The sequence below is a fragment of the Sceloporus occidentalis genome, unplaced genomic scaffold (genome assembly GCF_023333645.1).
Source record: "Sceloporus occidentalis isolate IW3139 unplaced genomic scaffold, rSceOcc1.0.p SCAF_4, whole genome shotgun sequence".
Classification (NCBI taxonomy): domain Eukaryota; kingdom Metazoa; phylum Chordata; class Lepidosauria; order Squamata; family Phrynosomatidae; genus Sceloporus; species Sceloporus occidentalis.
The window spans coordinates 83695690-83715822 of record NW_028316984.1 but is presented as its reverse complement, the minus strand read 5'-3'; the positions used below and the strand labels follow the sequence as shown (position 1 = coordinate 83715822).

General features: G+C 42.8%; 1 protein-coding gene across 3 annotated transcripts in view; it reads left to right on the top strand.

Annotated features, from left to right (window-relative positions):
* SLC43A1 (solute carrier family 43 member 1) overlaps positions 1-20133 on the top strand; it is a 34423-nt gene that overhangs the window by 9714 nt on the left and 4576 nt on the right. For 2 of the 3 annotated variants that reach the window (XM_089520612.1, XM_089520613.1), the window contains exons 6-14: positions 7396-7488; positions 8116-8249; positions 10469-10650; positions 12036-12182; positions 12800-12835; positions 16385-16523; positions 16636-16777; positions 17154-17227; positions 18931-19054. In XM_089520612.1, coding sequence (XP_089376738.1) covers positions 7396-7488; positions 8116-8249; positions 10469-10650; positions 12036-12182; positions 12800-12835; positions 16385-16523; positions 16636-16777; positions 17154-17227; positions 18931-19054 — 1071 coding nt within the window. The remainder of the gene's footprint in view (positions 1-7395; positions 7489-8115; positions 8250-10468; positions 10651-12035; positions 12183-12799; positions 12836-16384; positions 16524-16635; positions 16778-17153; positions 17228-18930; positions 19055-20133) is intronic. The other variant, XM_089520614.1, reaches the window with a different exon arrangement.

Below are 20133 nucleotides of genomic sequence, written 5' to 3'. Positions count from 1 at the left end.
CCATATTTTGGATAACTTCAGGCAATGGTACTGGATTTGGGTAATAACAGTGCTGGATCCTCTGTATTATTTTAGACACATTGACTTCATATTTGTTCCTCTTTAACCTAAGATATAATCTTAGGGATTTTTAGATATTTATATTTTAGGTGTGTTCTGTGCCTCAGATGAAAGCTCTGATTATGTGGTTGCCATGAATTGACAGGCAACTTGAAGGCACACACCCATTCTGTGCCAGGAATTTCCACTTTACCCCTGAATCTGAGGCTGCAAGGAATCAAGAAGGCACTGTTTTTTACACTGAGATATCCTAGATCCGCAGTGAAACATCAGTTCATGTCTGCATTCATGCATTGCTCTGAAATAATAATAGATCCAGCACTTTATGACACTAGCATGGGTCAAAAACCTACATCAGAAGCATAAATCTTAATTTAACCTAGAAACACTTCAAATCCACAGACTTCACAAATGTGCTACAACACAGATCCAGTGCTTAACAGCATTCCAAAACACTTGGGTCACTCTTGTTTTTATACAGACACTCCGAAATTGCCCTTTGGTTACAAGCCACATCTATTTATTTTTTAAAATGCACTTTTAGACTCCAATAGCATAACTATCTGCATCATAGGCCCAACATTTTGTGGGCATACTCTTGAAATAATGGTGTGTTTCTGGTGCCTTCCTGTGAAAACATTAAAGATATGGAAGAATCTGTGTCTCTTATCTATGTTTGGACACCACAGCGATGCCTTGGAATGTAATCTGTGTCCATGCCTGTGAGCTGTGGATTGGGACAGTATATTTCTGGAGCCTGCCTTTAAAAATCATGGGTACCCCCTGCTTCAAGTCTACACGTTTATACACTAGCAGACGCCTGAAGTTCCAGGTACATAATCTTTACAGTGTAGCCAAGTATTTAGTATAGCAATATATGCTGTTTAAATATAAAATGAAGACAGTGCACATGCATGTAAGCAGAACCTTGAAAAAATGTTTTGTGTAACAGTGTTGCTTATAATGTGTTTCAATTTTTGAATATTGAGAAAGTAACAATGCTGCTTTTGCCAAGATACAGTGCTAATGTTTGAATGTTATAACCTTGGCATGAGAAATAGTGTGAGCTCATTAGATACTCTCCAACTATCCTGGTTTGGCAGAGACGGTCCCAATTAATCCTGTATTGTCCTCCTTTTCAGCCATTTCTAAAATATCAGTTTCTTTTTCCTCCTCTTCCTTTGTTCTCCACTTACTTTAGTTGATGCACACTGAGTTCAAAGTGCAAAAGTAGTTTGTAGTCATTTAGCTTGGGGGTAGGGAGAGGGGAGGCAAAGTCTTATCCTCGCCAGCAGAGTCAGACAAAAGCAAACAGCTGTAGCCTCTCCTAGTTTGGGTGTTCTTTCTTATTAATACGTTTTCCTATCTTGACCACACGATATTATTCCTTGGCTACATATGTCCAAGTTTTCAACTGTAATATGTTGGAGAGTATATCATTATGCCCCAAATATTACTTTGGGGAGCTACAGTCAACTATCTCATTTCTGTGTTTTCTGCAACCCAAGCTTTTTTTTTTTCTCTATTTCTTTCTTCAAATAAAATGCAAATACCATGAAATACATACTTTCCCTGCTAGACTAATACTGTTCTATGAGGTTTTGTGGAGGCATTAAGCGTTTCATTGTTAATAGAACATCTGGGAGCACTACAGAGCAATAGCACTAGAGCGCTGAAAAATTAGAGCTTTGTAGTACAGTAGCTCCGTAGTGCTCCTTGAAATTCCACCAGAAAGATAATTTCATAGAGTGCTAACACAACCCATCAAGCAGCTTGAATGATTTAAAAATAGAAAGAGAAAAGGGCCTTCCTTTTTTTTAAAAAAAGAAAAGGTTAACCTTTGGTGCTGGTGTCTGTGTGTTATGGGGGGGTTGTTGGGAGGTTTTTTTTTAACAAAAACAAACAAACAAAAACAAAACACAAGAGACAAAAAATGGCCAAGATAGTGATGCACGTTATGTGTCTCATTCAAATGATTACAATAACAAATTCTCACTAGCAACCAGTAATGAGTAATAGGATAGATCTCCACCCTTAGTAATGTTTCAGGCTCTGGATAAGAGCTGCAATTACATGATGGACCTCTTGTGCTCTTCTTGTGGAAATCATGAACCTTTATATCTAGAATTAAGATTTTTGTGCCACAAAGGTTCCTATGAGGTTCTGGAGCTAAGATTTTTACATTGCAGTCTCTGGGCTTAGCTGTGAACTGTAACTAGTTTGTGTTTTTTGGGGGGGAGGGTATTCTGCATGTAAATACAGGTTTGCCATTGCCTTCCCCTGAGGCTGAGAGCACGTGACTTGCTCAAGGTCACCCAGTGGGTTTCATGGTGGAGTTGGAAATTGAACCTTGGTCCCCAGAGTTGTAGTCCAGAGCTCAAACCACTATGTCATACTGGCTCTGAATGATGTTACTACCTTATAAAAAGGTTAAAATATGAATATAAATGAATGTGCAAATGAAAAGATGCATACTAAATAAACAAAATATTATAAAAATATTTATACACTATGGCAAGTGGGGGGGGGCACAATGTCTGCATATTTGAGTACTACTGGAATATGTGAAGAATGGGTTTAATACTGAGTCAAGCAAATTCAGCTCCTTATCTATTAGAAAATCCCATTTGCCAGAGACAAATGATGAAGGCTCTTTCTTGTCACAGGTTTGCAAAGCATCCTCCTATTATTGTACCTGGTTGAGACAATTTAAATAAAAACAAATAGAATTTCCATTATGTTCTGTGCTTAATATTTGTTTTTACATCATAAAACACTCCATTATTATATCTATTTTTACAATGCAGTCTGTGTACATGGATCAGAAGTGCGATTACATAAAATATGGGATCCAACACAGCTGTTTGCTTTGCAGAATGAGTTTTGATGCATTGGACACCTTTGTTAACAGAAGAGGAAGGGGGACCATTTTCAATTATTTGCTGCCTCCTCCTCACATTACATCCTCCTTTGTGTCCTTGAAAATCTCCTTCCAAAACGGGGGATATGATGCTGCAGGAAGAAGGAAGAACTGGTGAAACTGGTGAAATGATCTGTTGGATTCAAAATGATTTTGTGAGCAAGAAAGCATCTTGAATTCTACCAATAGATTTCTGAAAATTTATAGTAAAGTCATGAGGATCTCGCAGGTTTATATGTTTTCACACAATGACAGCACACAAAGCCCTGCACCTCTAAGTTTTGTGGCAGAGTCAGACAGCTAGTATACAGGATACAGGTGTGGTATAAATAGTAAAAAAATTGAAGATAATGATGCCTATGGGTATAAACTTTGACATTGGGGAGGGGTTGGTAAACTACCCGTGGAAATGATGAGTTACCATACCTTGGTTCTAGATTTTTATGCCACAGTGTTTCCAGGATATGTGATTCTCAAAGGGTAGTCACGGGCAAAAATATGAAGTTTATTTGTTGTTTGGAGTACTACCTTATGATTATACATTTTGTCAGCAAGCGATTTTGCATTGTCTCTCCACCTGACTTTTATGGTTCTCTCTGTGGACACAGATGCCATCTGTGATTTTATGATAGATTTGTCTGCAATAGTAATGTACTGTACATTCAAAAGATCTATGTAAAACAAAAGCAGGTCATTCCAGAAGTTCTAAGGGGACATTTCTCCAGATTTGGTTGACAAGTCACATGCCCAGATCTTGTCAGCAAAGTAGCCATAAAATAAGCAGGAAGCATTTGTTTTAATACAATTTTCCTAGTTTGCTGACTTATTTTGACAGTATTGTAAACCAAAAACCAAAACAAATAGCTTCATTTATATACTGCTTCATACTGAACTAACAGTGTCTAACTGTAAGCTAATTGCCCCCAACAATCTGGGTACTCATTTTAGTGACCTCAGAAGGATGCAAGCCTGAGCTGAGCTTGAGCCCTTTTGCTGGTATTGAGGTCGCAACCTTATGGTTTTGAGTGAGTGGCTGCAGTGCAGGCATTTAACCACTGCGCCACCAGGGCTGAAAGCAGCAACATTTTAGCAAGCATTTTCTCCTTACTGTAATGGCTTCCCCTGTTTTGCTGTTCAATTTCAGCAGTTTGGTATAAGTTGCCTACTCTGGTGAGAGAGGAGGAAGTTAGATCCACTTTTTACCCTCAGTTTTCAAATAAACCCAATGCATTATGTGTGGTTGGTGTTATTAAAACAGTAGTAGCAACAATAACAACAGTATTGCCACCATCACCTATAATATCCTGCTCTGTATTATAAGATCTCTGTGCAGCTTACAGAAAAATTGGTTTAAACAATTTTAAAACTTAAAACAATAAAAGTAATTTTAACATTCTAAAAACATATTAGACAATTGAATAATTTAAAAATTGAATAATTTTAAACCATGTATGTCTACAGATCTGGATAGAATCATTGTGTTCCAGAGTCTTTAGTGAAAAGCCAAGTTAAACTTGGTGCTAGACTGAAACCAGTGTTGTTATCAATCTCCAAGTTCCATGGGACTTAGGGTGGTTTGGATCCAACCTATTGCAACTCGTGGGTGGCACAAGAGTTATTGCATATGTTGCTGCATCAATGCTTATTTCTGTAGCTTGCATTTTACTGTAGCCATGCTGGCTGGGGGATTTGAGGAGTTGTAGTCCAAAAAAGTAAAATTTGCAAACGATGTAAAAGGAGAGAACTTTTTTGGCTCTTCTCTCTACCAAACAAATAAATACATCTTCATATATAGGAGACATGATGTCCTAGAGAAGGATTTTAACATGACCTTGTCCATGAAATACTAGCTTTCTGTTTCTTTTATTATGCATGCCTGTTATAATTCTTTTATTATGCCTTCTGTTATCATAAGAGACTCCATCTATAATCAGAAGTCATACAGTGCAAAAGTGAGCTTACATCCCCATCCACTGCGTGGAAACAACAAAACCAGTTAGGCCTTGCTGGCTACTTGTTCTTGAGGATCCTGTCTACATGGGAGTAAAGCATGAAGAATTAAGGCTCCCTTTGAGACCTTGATTAAAAGCCTGAGAGAGAGAGAGAGAGAGAGAGTGTGTGTGTGTATATCTGGCTTTGCTTCGCAAACGAAGATTCAGGAAGGACTCATCCCACGCTTTGTACAAGCGCGTTGGTGACTAAAAAGGCCAATCCGGGATAAACAGGTCTGGTTGCAGAAAGCACAGCGGAAAGTCTCCTTGGGTGATGTTTCCAGGTTGCAGTTCTTTCTGCATTGTCATTTCTGTTCGAGACTCATTCGGCGTGAGTTTTCGAAAAAGGCTGCAGCATTGTGGATAGTGCATCTCCATGCCTCCCAGTGTGAGGCCAGGGCAGACCATTGTTGGTGATCAATTTGGCCAAGCCTGAGATGCTGTTTCAGGGAGTCCTTGTATCTCTTCTTTGGAGCGCCCTTCTTACGCTGACCCGTGGCGAGTTCACCGTAGAATACTATTTTGGGGAGGCGATGGTCCTTCATCCTAGAAACGTGTCCTGCCCAGCGCAGCTGCATCCTCAATAGCATGGCCTCAATGCTGGTGATCCCTGCTTGCTCGAGGACAATATATATATATATTCCTGTTGAGTCTGCCAGCCCCTTTGGCACTTTGAGTTCCTGTGTGCTGCTTTAAGTTTTAAGGTACATTGATCTGTAGGTGCAAGTTAATTTGAAAACAATCTGGTTTCATAAAAGTTTAGCAATAAAACTGGTGTGAAATTGTGCTGGAATTCATCTTGGCAGGTTCAGACATCTCCTTTCTCTGTGTATATTTGTCTTCTTCATAAGTTCAGGGTGTGTTGGTGGAATAGTTTGTGATCTGTGGTGGTGCTGGAACACCTCTGTGTGTATGCCTGTGTGTGCTTACAGGGTGCATATGACTTTGTGTGAGATTTCTGGGATTGCTGCATTTTGAAGATAGAATGGTATGGGGGATGAGACCTAACCAAGGTGACCAGACTGCGTGCATATCAGCCAAGTCAAAGAAGTAGTAATGTTGTGTGCTCTGTCTAGGGCTGAGAAGAGCCTTGTAACTGGAATTTCCTACTGTTCAAAGGCACATGCTCCCTGTCCTCCTTTGCTCTGGTCACCTTTCTTGGCATCACCACATTCCACGTTGCAAAGGTGCATAAGATGACTCTGACCTTTTCCCTTTGAGATTGAGCTGTGCCAGTACCATCAGACCCATCCTGGCTGGCAGAAAGAAGAGGTATTTGGCATTTGGGTGGGAAAGGACATAACACAAGGAGCCATTATGCTTATTTTACTATTAGGTCACAGTGGCTTTTGGAACAGACAGGCTCAGCAACCACAGGGTACATATACATGTGGCAGGTGGGTAGTAGCCAGCCAATGAGGAGGCAGAGCTGAGTGCTACACCCCTCATTTCCTTTGCCTTAGGCAAGGACAAAGTTAAAGAAGGTAAGGCTGGTAGAGCCACCCTGTCCTCTACTGTTTACGCAAGCAAATGGCATGATTGGCATTGTGCCATGTCTCAAGTCAGTTCTAGAGGGGAAAAAGGTGAGGAAGTAGAAAGCCTTTTTACTGGGGAGTGGAGGAGTGTCTACTTGTGAACTGAACAAAGGGTGGTTCCTCACTCTGAAATGAGGTGGGGAATTACCTCTGCCTCCTGTTGCATTCTGGGCTTTGTAGTTCAGTGGGCCCAAGAGCTCTCTGGCTGAGAAATCTAGATGTCCCTCCCTAAAGTGCAAATCCCGAAATGCAACAGGGGTCATCCAGAGGAGTTAAAGTGGAATAGCAGCATTATAAAAGTGTAGTGCAGTTATTTCCTCCATCCACAAGCCACTCATGATGGGTGAGTAGTACAGTTGTAGAACATACATCCTGTATTAAGAAGCTCCCAATATGAGCTCCTATCATTGGTGAGCATTCGTTGAGGATGATGGGAGATGGGATCCAACAAGATCTAGAAGGTTGTTGCCTATGCTTAGAATATTAATTCTGGAATAATGACTACTTCCTAATTTTGTAGTTGTAACCACTCACATGTATTTGGATTTTTTTGTAATGTGACTGCACAAATAGATTAAAATAAAAATGCATTTTAACTTCTTGTCACTGAGGTTGCTTAAGGATCATCAGGTAAGAAATTGAGAAATAAGAGAGACAACTTTGAAAGGGATCGCTAAGTAGAACTTTGATAAGCGGCTACATAAGATTGTTGATGGATGAGGCCAAAGAGCTCTGCTCCAGCAGAGTACAGAACAGAATATGTGACTGAGACAAGTAAAGAAGTTTCCTTTAAAGTAAGAGATTCTGATAACTCTAATTGAAAGATCAAATGAGAGGACTGAAGGCAGGGCATTTCTACTAACCTCTTCCCTTTTTTGTATGTCTTCAGCTGCCAAACATGTTTGGAAATTTACGTTCTACCTTCATCTCACTCATGATCGGCTCATATGCTTCCTCTGCCGTTACATTTCCTGGTATCAAGGTATGTTGTTAGACGGGGCAATGTAGTCAAGTGGAAATAATTCCACTTTGGGGTTTTGAGTGTCCCCTATTACTGGGTATTTGAGGCATCCTTGGAATGTATATACACACCTTTCTTCCCTGGCTGATAGAAACTCATCCTACCTCTTTGAAAGGGGAGAGGAAGACCTTCTTTGTCAGCACAGTTAGGGAAACGGAGCTTCAGAAAGTAACCTTTCGGACTACAACTCTCAAAATCTCCAGCCATCATGGCCACAGGCTCTGTTGACTAGGGATTCTGGGATTTGTAGTCCAAGAAAAGCCTTTCCCAAGCTCTGTTAGCATGGGGAATGGTTGAATCAAAGAAGAGCCTTATCTCTGTGGTTTTGGATGATTTCCCTCCGTAAGGGAGAAGTATGAGCAACTTGTCTATGTCACCTCACAATATGTTGTGGAAAGAGGCAGGATGTACATTATCTAGAAGATGCTCATTCTCCAACATTTGGGCAGAATGCACATAGAGGAGGGTTAGTTCTGCTCCCCCCAGCACTCCTCCTCCCTTACTGTTTTGTTAGGAAATCTAAAGGCCTCCACCAATCCCTGCTCTACTGTTCCATCCCGACTTGTGTCTTTTTCCTATTGTTGTTAGTTGATCTATGACAGTGGAGTTTCCTTCATCACCATCATGCTTGTCTGGGCAGGCCTGGCTTGCCTCATCTTCCTCAATTGCTTGGTCAACTGGCCCCGTGAGTCCTTCCCAGCTCCTGAGGAAACCAACTATACGTAAGTAGGAGCTATGTGGCAATTCAGTCCCAGCTGAGAAAAGCTACCTCTGCTCTGTTGCTTTAGGCACATTGCCTAGTAGAACAGGCCAGTTGTTGGAGAAGTGGGTAGGAATATTGATCTTCTAGCTTCACCTCCATCCAATATACTATCTTGAGTGAAGGATGGGCCTATTTTGTTTTCCAGCCCTTCACAGTCAGGCTCCTCTGCTTTGGTGTCTGGAAAAAAAACCCCAAATACTAAAATGATATGAACACACATGTGAATAATTGCAGAGTATTCTTGAACATGCTGTGATGTTATGAACTTTTGGAGGAAAATGTTTTGTTTATTGGAGAAATTAAGGTAAAATATTAATATGTTTGTGAAGTATAGTATATGTAGTATGGTGAGGGTTTTTTTGGGAGGGTGAGAATATGGAATGTGAGGAGTGACTGATGATTCGTTCAGTGTTTGAATAAGATTGTAAAAGGCTGCTGTGTGTGACAATTGAACAGTAAGGAGTCAAAATTAGAGATGTTAGGAGAGTTAGGCCTGAGACAGATTGGCCAAAAGGGGTGTGGGGGCGGCGATACTAGGGTTCCGGATTGCGCAGCAACTGCACAGTCCGGAACCCTAGTATGTAATGGCGGTGGCCTGATGGTGACATCGCGTCTGCATGGCCATTGCCATTTTCATGTAATGGACGCATAGCATCCGCAAGTCGCGGCGTGTCCATTATGTCACGAGTGCACCATTGGCACACTCACGACGTAACCTGGGTGCCGGTAAAAGAACCTGGAAAAAAATGGTTCTTTTAACTCTGGAGGGACATCACGCAATCTTTACCGAGATCTGGTTGGGAGAGGACAGTGCAGTAACTTGGGCACAGGCCCTCCCAGCCGGGTACTCAGTCATTGAGCAGGTAAGGGGAAGTGGGCGAGGGGGTGGAGTGGCTCTGGTTCACAAAACCAACCTTACCTTGGCCAGGATACCTGTCCAGAAAACGGTCCACTTTGAGTGTATGTACCTAAGCCTGAAGACCAAGGATAGTTTGGGGATTCTGTTAGTATACTGTCCACCTCGTTGTCTAACAGACTCCCTAACCGAGCTGACACAGCTGGTCTCAGAGTTGCTGTTGGAGTCGCCCAGACTTCTAATTCTGGGTGACTTCAACATCCCACTCGAGACCAGTCTATTAAATCTTACAGGTGCGGCTCGGGAGTTCACGGAATCCATGACAAACATGGGCCTATCCCAGTTGGTCAGCGGGCCTACTCATTGTGCGGGTCATACACTCAATGCGGTCTTTAGTATGGAACAGGAATATCCGTGGGTGGAGGTAACAAAAACCTCCCCATTGCCATTTCAGGGAATTTTTGAAATGGCTGTGTGAATTATGATGAGTTGTGATCCAAAACCACAACTTTCCCATACTGTGTTTCTACTACCCTTAGAAATACATGCCTATTTTTACATCAAATCTTCCTAAGGTTTGAGACACACCTGTCATGCTTCTCCTTTGGCCATGGGGTTGTCCCTCTACATACCTACCTTTGTCTGTGGGCTCTCTCCTTCTTCCTTCCCCTCTGCTTCCAGCCAAGTGACAGAAACACCTGTGCCAGGTAGAATGGGTGGTGAAATAGCACCTTCAAAAACAATACAAAGTTATACTTGTGCAGAGCCTGAATTGAGTAGCTAAGGTTGCAACTTAGGGTGCATCTACACTGTAGAAATAATGTAGTTTGACACTATTTTAAGTGCTGAAGCTCCATCCTATGGAATCCTAGAATGTGTGGTTTTACAGTGTCTTTAGCCTTCTCTGCCAAAGAGTGCTGGTGCTTCACAAAACTACAAATCCCAGGATTCTGTATGATGAAGTCATGGCAGTTAAAGTGGCATCAAACTACATTATTTCTAGAGTGTTGGACTGTGACTCTGGAGACTAGGGTCAATTCCCCACTTGGCCATGAAAACCACTGGGTGACTTTGGGCAAGTTACATTCTCTCAGCCTCAAGGGATGGCAGTGGCAAACCTCTCTGAACAAATTTTGCCAAAAAACCTCAGTGATAGTGTCGCCTTAGGGTCACCATAAGTTGGAAAGTACTTGAAGGCATACAACTACAACAAGATACACCCTGTGTCAGGTGTTTTGCTTTGCCTAAGATGGTGGAGACAGAGGGCTCGGGCTCCAATCTAACCACCCCATCTTTCCCACTCCACATTGTCCCTGAGACAGGAAGAAGATCAAGTTGAGCAGCCTAGCTCTTGATCACAAGGTAACAGGGGACCGCTTCTATGTACACGTGGCTGCTGTGGGGCAGCGGCTGAGCCAGAGGGCACCACATCTGGATGGGACCAAGGAGGAACTCTATCCATCTGTACAGGACCTTCACCAAGGGGCCACTAATTCCTCCCAGCGTGAGTGCCCCTGTTTGCATTAACCACCTGTTCCCTTTCCCATGGCTTAGCAAGTGTGGCTGAAGATCCTTAATGCTAAATAAAGCTGGTATTTAGGTTTGGCACCTTTCCTGAGAGTCAAGGCTCCTTCCATGCTGTTTAAAGGGCTGGTGGCATCCTGGAAGGTTCAAAGCGTCCTAGGGGGAGGTGGATTGGGAACAACAGCTTGTGGTTCTGGCATTGATTTGTATCTCTGACAGCTGTTTCTTAGCAAGACCTTGGGCCTGTTGCATCAAGTTCTACTGCTGTCAGACGCTGGCTGCCTTCACTCCGAGTGGGTTCTATTCTCTGCCTCCATCTGTTGGCAGAAGAGAGCATTTGCACTTTTCTTTTGTCATTACTCCTATGTTTAAGAGGAAAACAGCATCTTTTGTCCATTGGAGGCTTAGCTTGACAAAAAGAGCAGGAATTAACTTTAGATTATGACACAAATAGTAATGAAGCCTATTCCCAGTTTCTATTTATATAATCCTGTGACATATGCTGAAGTAGTGAATTAATGATAAACTGTTGTTGCAAAGGACCCAGTCACCTCTCTTCCTTTAAACCAGTAAAAACTCTGCTGCAGGCCTGAGTTAGAAGCTGTACCAGCAAAATATATACAACTATGTGGATAAGCTGTTGGGTGCATCTACACTGTAGAAATAATTCAGTTTGACAACACTTTTAAGTGCTGTGTAGCTCCAACCTGTGGAATCCTAGGATTTGTAGTTTTACAGGGTCTAAGCATTTCTGCCAAACAGTGCTGTTGCCTCACAAAACTACAAATCCCAGGATTTTGCAGGATGGAGTCAAGGCAGTTAAAGTGTCAAACTGCATTATTTTTGCAGTAAAGTGCACTCCATATTACAGCTCCGGGGCTGTGGAGCATCAGTTCAGTAGTTAAAAGTTTTACTGATAATGCAAAATTCTTATCCTCCTCTTCAAGGCCTAGAATATCGACTTTGCCTTTTAGAAGTCCTTGTCACCCATCCTTCTGAATTTGGTTGAGCCTCCTGAATGATAGACGTTTCCCTTGAAGCCATCAGTGCTTTGCTAGGAGAGTTGAGATAATAATTCACAGTGCCGAGAGATTGTAATATACAGTGCTGCTGTTAATCTTTCCTGGCAGTGGAATACTGGGAAGTACCAAGTACAAAAGCATGGCTTACCTGATCCCTTTCCCACATGTTCATGTGGAGAGATTACCACCACACAGCACTTCATGTCATTATCAGAAGCTCAACTCCTCACTCCTAACCTAAGTAACTCTGTGAAGGTGTATGCTTTTGTTTTTGTTTGTCTGAACAGCTCTATTATTTCTATCTGGTCACTGCATCACAGCTACTTGTTCTTTCTGGTTGTAGGCCCCATTCCCTTCCGCCACAGTGTCTGTTCCCCCATCTTTCTGTGGAGTCTTCTTACAATGGGCATGACCCAGTTGCGGATCATCTTCTATATGGCAGCCATGAACAAGATGCTGGAGTTCCAGGTGATGGGCGGCAAGGACCCTGGTGAGGACAACAACAACAACATTTATTTGTATCCCGCCTCTCCCTGTATTGTATCGAGGAGGGTAATGGCAACAAGAACAATAAAATCAAACATGAGTATCAATAGATAAAAACATAACAGTACATATTAGATCCTAGTTCCCCTATCTTCCTCCTACCCTAAAATACCATTAAAAACAATTCCCAATAAAATGGTTAATAAAATAGATCAAGATCAAAGTCCGGTGGGTACAGCTAAACAAATGGAGAGTGAAAATTCTGAGGCGATCAGTTTGGGAAGGCCAGCCGGAAGATATCCATTCTTATTGCCTTCTTAAAGGCCTCCAACGATGTTATATGGCAGATCTCATCCAGCAAGTCATTCCAGACTATACAGGGAGGGGGGAGAGCATCTGGCAGCCGTGGGACAGTGACCAGCAGCATGGAAATAAAAGGAAAGGGTGGTACAGAAGGAGAACAAATGGTGCATGCGACTGGGAGAAATAGAGATTTTGCATGATCCAAGGAATAAATATGTGGGAGGTAAGCTCAAGCAGTAAATCTCTGTTTAGTGGGGAAAGATTCTGGATTGATTATGGCAATGCGGCCTTATTTTTCTTTTTTGTTGTGTATTTCAGTACCAGAAGAACTAAAAAATAAAGCTGAGGAAACAGGTAAGCATACTAATGATGTTGAAGCAGGATCTCAGTGCTGTATATTTAAGAAGCTTTATTCAGGAGACCTTCCATTCAGCTCCATGTTTACCTTCATTACTTTAAAATGATAACTTCCATTCCCCTAGGGAAAAAAGCCTACAAAAGGCCCTGCCTGCCTTTAACAAAGAATTGGGGAGTGTGTGGCCCTCCAGATGATGTTGTTGGACTGCAGTTTCTATTAGCCATAGCCAGCTGAGCCATTTCCAACAGTGCCTGGAACATAACATGCTCCCTCACCATGGCTTTAACATGCACTTTGAGATCAAGACCACTCTATCTGAATTGTTATGAAGCAGCCTGCAAACTCAAATGAGTCAATGGGTATGGTAAGATGAGTACCAAAGGAGCAGAAATTTATTGTCACTGCTGCAAACAACAGCAATCTGTCCGGTAATAAAATGAAATTCAACAGAGATAAATGCAAAATTCTACCTTTAGGCCACAAAAATAGGCTGGGAGATACTTGTCTCAGCAGTACTACATGTGAAAAGGACTATGGGATTATTGCTGATTACAAATTGATCATTAGCTAGTAGGGTGATGCTGCAGCAAAGAAGGCAAATGCTATCTTAGGCGGGTTATAGACCGCCGCTTGCTCCGTGCGGGAGCCGTAGTAGCCACACCGCGCGGAGCAAAAAAGGAGCTCCAAAATGGAGCTCCTTCTTGCGGCGCCTCTATGACGTTGCGAGGCACCGCTGGCGCATTCGCGACATCATAGGCACCGCGACACGTTCGGACGCTATGCGTCCGATACGTAAAGATGGCGCCGGACGTGTGGAACGGCCGGCGCCATATTGTTCGGACAGAGTCCGTATTAGACCCAGGGGCGTCTAGAAGAGACACCCCTTTTTAAAAATGGGACGTCCTGCGGACGTCCCAAGTGCCGGTGTGTAACCGGCCAACGCCTGCATTAATAGAAGCATAGTTTGGAAGCTGAGGGTAGTAATATTACCCTTATATTCTTCACTGGTCAGGTTTCATCTGGATGACTGTGTTTAGTTCTGGCCACGTTGTTTTAGAAAGAATATAGACAAGCTGGAGAGAGTGAAGAGAAGGACAAGGAGGAAGATAAGAAGTATGGAAAACAAAACATAGAAGAGGTTGTAGGAGCTGGGCATATTCAGCTTGGTGAAGAGAAGACAAGGATGATATGATCACACTTTAAATACCTCAAGGACTGCCACAAAGAGGAAGGATTCAGGCAGGTTCTCTGCTGCCTCTGAGGGTAGAACTAGGTCTAATGGTTTTAAGTTACAGGAGGATAGATTTCTAATGGACAATAGAAGGAACTGATTAACAGTGAGAGTGGTTTGGTAGTGGAACCATTTGCATAGAGAGGTGGTGCATAGCCACAATTTACCATAGTTCCTTCCTGATTCACTCTGTTTTTAGGGTGAGCACAAACAGTTATGCCTGCCACAATTATGTAAGTCTTGCAAAATTATGGCAGGCATAACTGTTTATGTTCATCCTAAAGACAGAGTGGATCAGGAGGGAACTATGGTAAATTGTGGCTATGCAATGTGTCGGAGAGACGACTAGCCCCAAGCGGGGCTAAGAAAATGTGTACACGTGTCACAAAAGGTGAAAAGGCAGAGTAAAGAAAATGGTGACTACATTAGCAGTTATTATAACCTTTAACTTTAATATGATAACTTTGTTTGATTTTAACCCAGAAAAGCTGACATTCATAAATGTCTTATTTAAAGCCTCTCAATGCTTCTTTGAGGAGAAGTGCCAAAGAACTGCCACTTCCACCATTTCCACCATTTTGTCAACCAGACATCCAAAAAGGTCAAAGTTGGTGCCACAGTGAAGAGTAGAGAGAGTTTGTGCTTCATTTAGATGACCCTGGGACTATCTAAGCACTTGTCTTCCACCATTTGTCTCAGAGAAGGAGATGGTTTCCTTTTTGATAAGAGTTAAAGTACAATGGCTAAGATGCCAGTTCTGACGATAGGAAGATCAGCAGGTTGGCAGTTCGAGGCCAGAATGCTGCATAATGGGGTGAGCTCCTGTCACTAGTCACAGCTTCTGCCAACCTAGCAGTTTGAAAGCATGCAAATGAAAATAGATAAATAGGTACCACTTTGGTGGGAAGGTAACAGTGTTCGGTGCAGTCATGCTGGCCACATGATCACCAGAGTAGTCCTTGGACAACACTGGCCCTTCAGCTTAGTAATGGAGATGAGCACTGCCCCCTACAGTCAGTTATGACTAGACATTCATGTCAAGGGACTACCTGTATCTTTACCTTTAAAGTACAGTACTTACATTGATCCATGGATAAGCTGACCAGGTTTTTTGGGTCAAGTTTTGACTAAAATTTCTAGACTTCTATATGAATAAATACAGTAACTGAAAGAAAGACACTGGTAACATGAGCTTTCATAGACTTGAGTCTACTTCCTCAGATGCATGAAGTCAAGGTGTTAGAAGATTCCTCTGCATACTGTGAATACAGCTTGTGCTTTCAGGGTTTTTTGCTTTTTTACTGTGAATGTACTGCAATTTCTTGAAGTTAGTGTAGGTCTGTTTGTATCTTTCAAAGCACTGATTCTCTTGGGGATCAAACCTGCAACTTTGGATTACTTTATCCAACTAGAAGTCCAATGTGCACTTTATTGTGCCAGAGAACTGTGTTTCCTTGTAGGCTACTTGTAGGGTTGCCATAATTCTCTTGCACAAAACTGGGAGAAATGTAGGGCAAATGTAGGACATTCAAGAAAAATGGAGGACATGACCAACTAAACACCCAAAACATTAAGAATATATTTTAAAAAAATATAAATTCATGTTGTGCCTTACTTATAGCCCTGCTGGATCCGTTGGGCCTTGGCCCCGCGTGGCTGCACCTCAGTTCCAGGGAGGCCTCCTGCCTCCTTGCTGTGCTGCTGGATCTTTCTGGGCCTTGGCCATGGTCCCAAGCATTGTGCTGCCTCCTCCAGTCCCGGGGAGACTTAGCCAGTCATGCTGGCCAGGGCTGGAGGTGCCGCTGCCATGCTTGGGGCCAAGGCCCCAGAAGATGCAGCGCGGCCGGCTAGGCTTCTCCAGGGCTGGAGGAGGCCACAGCCAAGGCTCCAGCTGCGCTACATCCTCTGAGGGCTTCGACCCTAAGTGTGATGCTGCCTCCACTACCTCCTCCAGCCCTGGGGAAGCCTTGCCAGCTGCACTGGGTCTTTTGGGGAGGAGGCAAGCAGAGGTGTCCATTTTGGTGGTGGTTGAGGAGGAGGAGCCGAAGGAGGCTTTCTGCCTTGTTCCAGCTGTATTTTCTCCAGTAGATTGGAGATTGACAAAATGTGGCCTGGAGCAAGGCAGGAATCTGGAACTGAAGGGTCAAAAATGTCCAGCCAGGACGGGACAATTTTGGACCCCCAATCTGGGGTTGTCTCGTTCAAAACCAGGAAATGGCAACCCTAGCTACTTGGCCAGTCCTGATTAGTTTGAGGGACTGAACACTCAGCCAGGGACCTTATTTCCTTTCCCTCTTTTCTCTTTGCTGGACAGTCAGCTTCTACTCCTCCATCTTTGGTGTCATGCAGTTACTGTGCCTTCTCACCTGTCCTTTCATTGGCTATGTGATGGACTGGCACATCAAGGATTGTGTGGATGGGCCAGGAAATACAGACCATGCTGGACCTGCCAGGTGAGAGGTTCTGAGCTTCCAAAATTAGCATTCAGTAGAATAACTAGTCTGGGAATAATGATTTGGGGGCATGATGGAGGAAATGACTGATCGTTCCCATTTAACTTCCTAGGACTGTAGTGAAAGGAAAGCCACCTAAAGTCCGCTACCGTAAGATACAGAAGCTAACCAATGCTATACGTGCCTTTGTCATCACCAATCTGCTGCTAGTGGGATTTGGTATCACTTGCCTGATCAACAACCTCCATCTGCAGGTGACTTCCGCCCTGTTGCTTATTCAACTGTGATGCTCCTTGATATATTTCATCCAGTGATAGCTAATGGCTTGTATTTCAGGGTTGGTGGGGAATCTGCTCTGTATTTTAAGCTGAACTTTAAAAAGTTCAAATACTTTGGCAACATTTTGGAAAGCTCCTTGAAATTTCAGATGAAAACCAGAAGTGGATTCATACTCCAGTGACACAGAAGCTGTCAGCTGCCAGTGATTTCCTAACTCTGGCAATTCACTGTTGCTTGTCTTAGTGAACCTTTCATGCCTACACTGTTTCCCGTGTCCTTCTCTTTGTGTAATAATTCCAGCTTGCTTGCTTGCTTGCTTATTTATTTATTTATTTATTGTTTCCTTCACAGTATTTGACCTTCATCCTTCATACAATGGTTCGTGGCTTTTTCCATTCAGCCTGTGGAGGCCTTTATGCTGCTGTGTGAGTCTGTGTCACTGTTTGGAACCTCTTGATGCTTCTCACTACAATAGGGATGGACAATTGTTGAGGGGGATAGGGTCATTCCTCTCCATAGTAGGCTGCACCAGTGTGCCTGATGCAACATTTTTGGCCAATTGTTGTTTTTTAAAACTTATTTTGGGACATATGTGGATGTTGTACTTTGCATTTGGCAGCTTTTTTTTGGGGGGGGGGGAATCACCTGATTTTTTTTTTTAAATGGGTCTGGGGTCTTTTAGGGGGACTTTAGGGATTTGGGGCTGGAGGCAGGGAAATGTTGTTGAACAGCCTGGCCAACGTTGAGGTGTGATGGGTATGGCAGTTCATTACAGTCTGAAAGGCCAAAGAATCCCCATCCCTGGCTTGTGGTCTACTTTGCACTATTTCAGGCCCATGGGCCAAGAAAAGATGTTCTGTTTCCTCTTTCCATCTCACTTCTAGTGTCACAATCAGACACTGCCCCAACTCCCTCTGCCAAGGCTTGTGCTTATAAAGCCCAAAGGCATGGGGGAGGAGACTTTGAAGGGAAGACATAAGGAAAAGGGGATACAAAAGGTGGAAAAGAGAAACTCCTTTTCATACCTCCTAGCTGATTCCTCTATGGAGTTACAGAGAAAGATTGCTGTCATGTTGGTGCAGATGGGGATGTGGACAAGAATTAACTGGCGTTTGTAAAAGAACATTCTTTTTAGCTGGGGTGTGCACCTGTGTGCATATGTATGTGTGGATGTTGCACACATACTGGCAGTTTTGATTACCATCCCACAGTCTCGTGCTGTGACACTACATTAACCCTCCCCCTCACACTTATTCATTTTGAGACAGGCAAAGAAAGCAGGAGAGTATTGAAGTCATACAGTCAAGGAACCATTCTCCTTCTCTTATATACCTTTATTCATCTTTTTCTTGCATGGCAGCTAATCTCCCTAAGTGGAGTGAGGAGAAGCAGGGAAAGGAACCATTATCAAATCTAAGGTGGCTGAATGCCTTTGGTGTGGATTGGATTTTTGATAAGAATTCCTCCATATTCATTAAAGCCTTCATAGTCATAATTTGACTTGGAGGCTTTAAAAAATCTGAATGTGAGTCAGAAATGAATCTAAAGATTTAACTTGATCAAGAGTCAGATTAAATGTTTCATTGTATTAGTGAATGTCACAACTCCTCCTCCTCCTCACTGAGAGTTGTTGGTCATCTCATTATTAAGAGTTTGCCATGCACATCTTTTTGTCTGATAGACCTAACTGTATGTTCCCTAGTTCCCTGGGACTTGGAAGTCTTTAGAACAAAGACAGCTTTCATATACAGTGGACCCTTGTTATATGCTGGGGTTTGGTTCCAGGATCCCCCGTGGATAACAAAATCCGTGTATGCTCAAGACCCATTAAATATAATGGCAGAGCAAAATGTTGTCGCTTATAAAAAATTGAAAATCAAGGTTTGATATTTGAAATTTATACTTTTTAAGAGTATTTTCAAACTGTGGATGCTTGAATTCACGTATAAAAAATCCGTGTATAAGAAGGGCCGACTGTAGTTCAGAATGACTGATTCTGTTTCCTCAAATATAATACACAATCTTAATGGTGTCCACTTTATTGCTAGCTGTGGGTATGGGAAAGGCTTGTTAACACCTTCTCTGGCTATTTGAAATTCACCCTCTGTACACACTCTCTCATTCCTAGATATCCATCAAATCATTTTGGGACACTGACCGGTCTGCAATCATTGATCAGTGCTGTATTTGCTCTCCTCCAGCAGCCACTTTTCATGGCTATGGTGGGGCCAATGCATGGTGATCCCTTTTGGGTGAGTTATGGTTTATCCAGGTGATGGGAGAAGTTGCTTTTGAAGAGTGATCCCAGGGGATTCCTCCTTTCATTGTGAATCTGGCTTCACAACTTGTACCTAGAGACCTATGTACCAGCACATTCAGTGTTAGATTGGCCAATTGTTCATGGTGTGTCAGCCTTCAGTTTTCTTGCTACATTTTGTATGTATCAGGCTACTTAAACAAACAAACAAACAAACAAAAAGTTTAAAGTGACACACATTCATTCACCTCTGCATGGATGCATATGTTAATGCATTCATTCATTCTTCTGCAAACATCTGAAAAGCAGTTGCAAAACTGGTGCCATTCCAGATAAGGCAAATGTGTTGTAACTTGGTAGTATTTGTTGCAGCATTTTCTGTTTCTGCTTTTTTAATCAAGACAACATTTTGTTCATTCAGGAGTCTTCCAAGGTTTTTACCTCCTTTGCCAAGGTATTTTGTCCCTATCCAAAGAACAGTAGATTTGCTTTTCATATGAGCTGTTTCAGAACTCTCTGAAAGGCATACCAAGAGTGTTAGGATCTAGATCATGATCCCCCCCCCCTAATCTTACCCTTTTCAAAATACATGTTCTTGAAAAGCCTTACAGTGAGCTGCCTTGCCTTTAAAAATATATGCCCTCACAATCTTGAACCACCCATCCGCCCACCAGAGCAGTTGGCCCAGCAGAAGGGAAGGGCTACAAGTGGTGACTGCTGACCACCTCACAATCTCTCTCTTCACAATCTCCTGATGTCCCTTCCTCCTCCCAGGGCTGAAATGTAGTGTGGTGCTTGGTCTGTCCAGGAGGAGTCTCAAAGACCTGAACATACCCTACATAAAGCAGGATCTGGAGCATAGAACCTAGCATTTAAATAACAAAAGGGCCATTTTGTGGGAAAAGTGTTTGGATGGAAAATTGGCAGAAAGAGGCAAGAACCATCATCAGGAAGCCACACAGAAGGATCTGAGACAATTGGGACAAATTGCCAGCTGGAAGAACCACTGGTCTGCAGATATGGGGGCTGGTGTTGGTGATGGAATGTGCCGTAATAGGGCAGTGTTAATAGCTT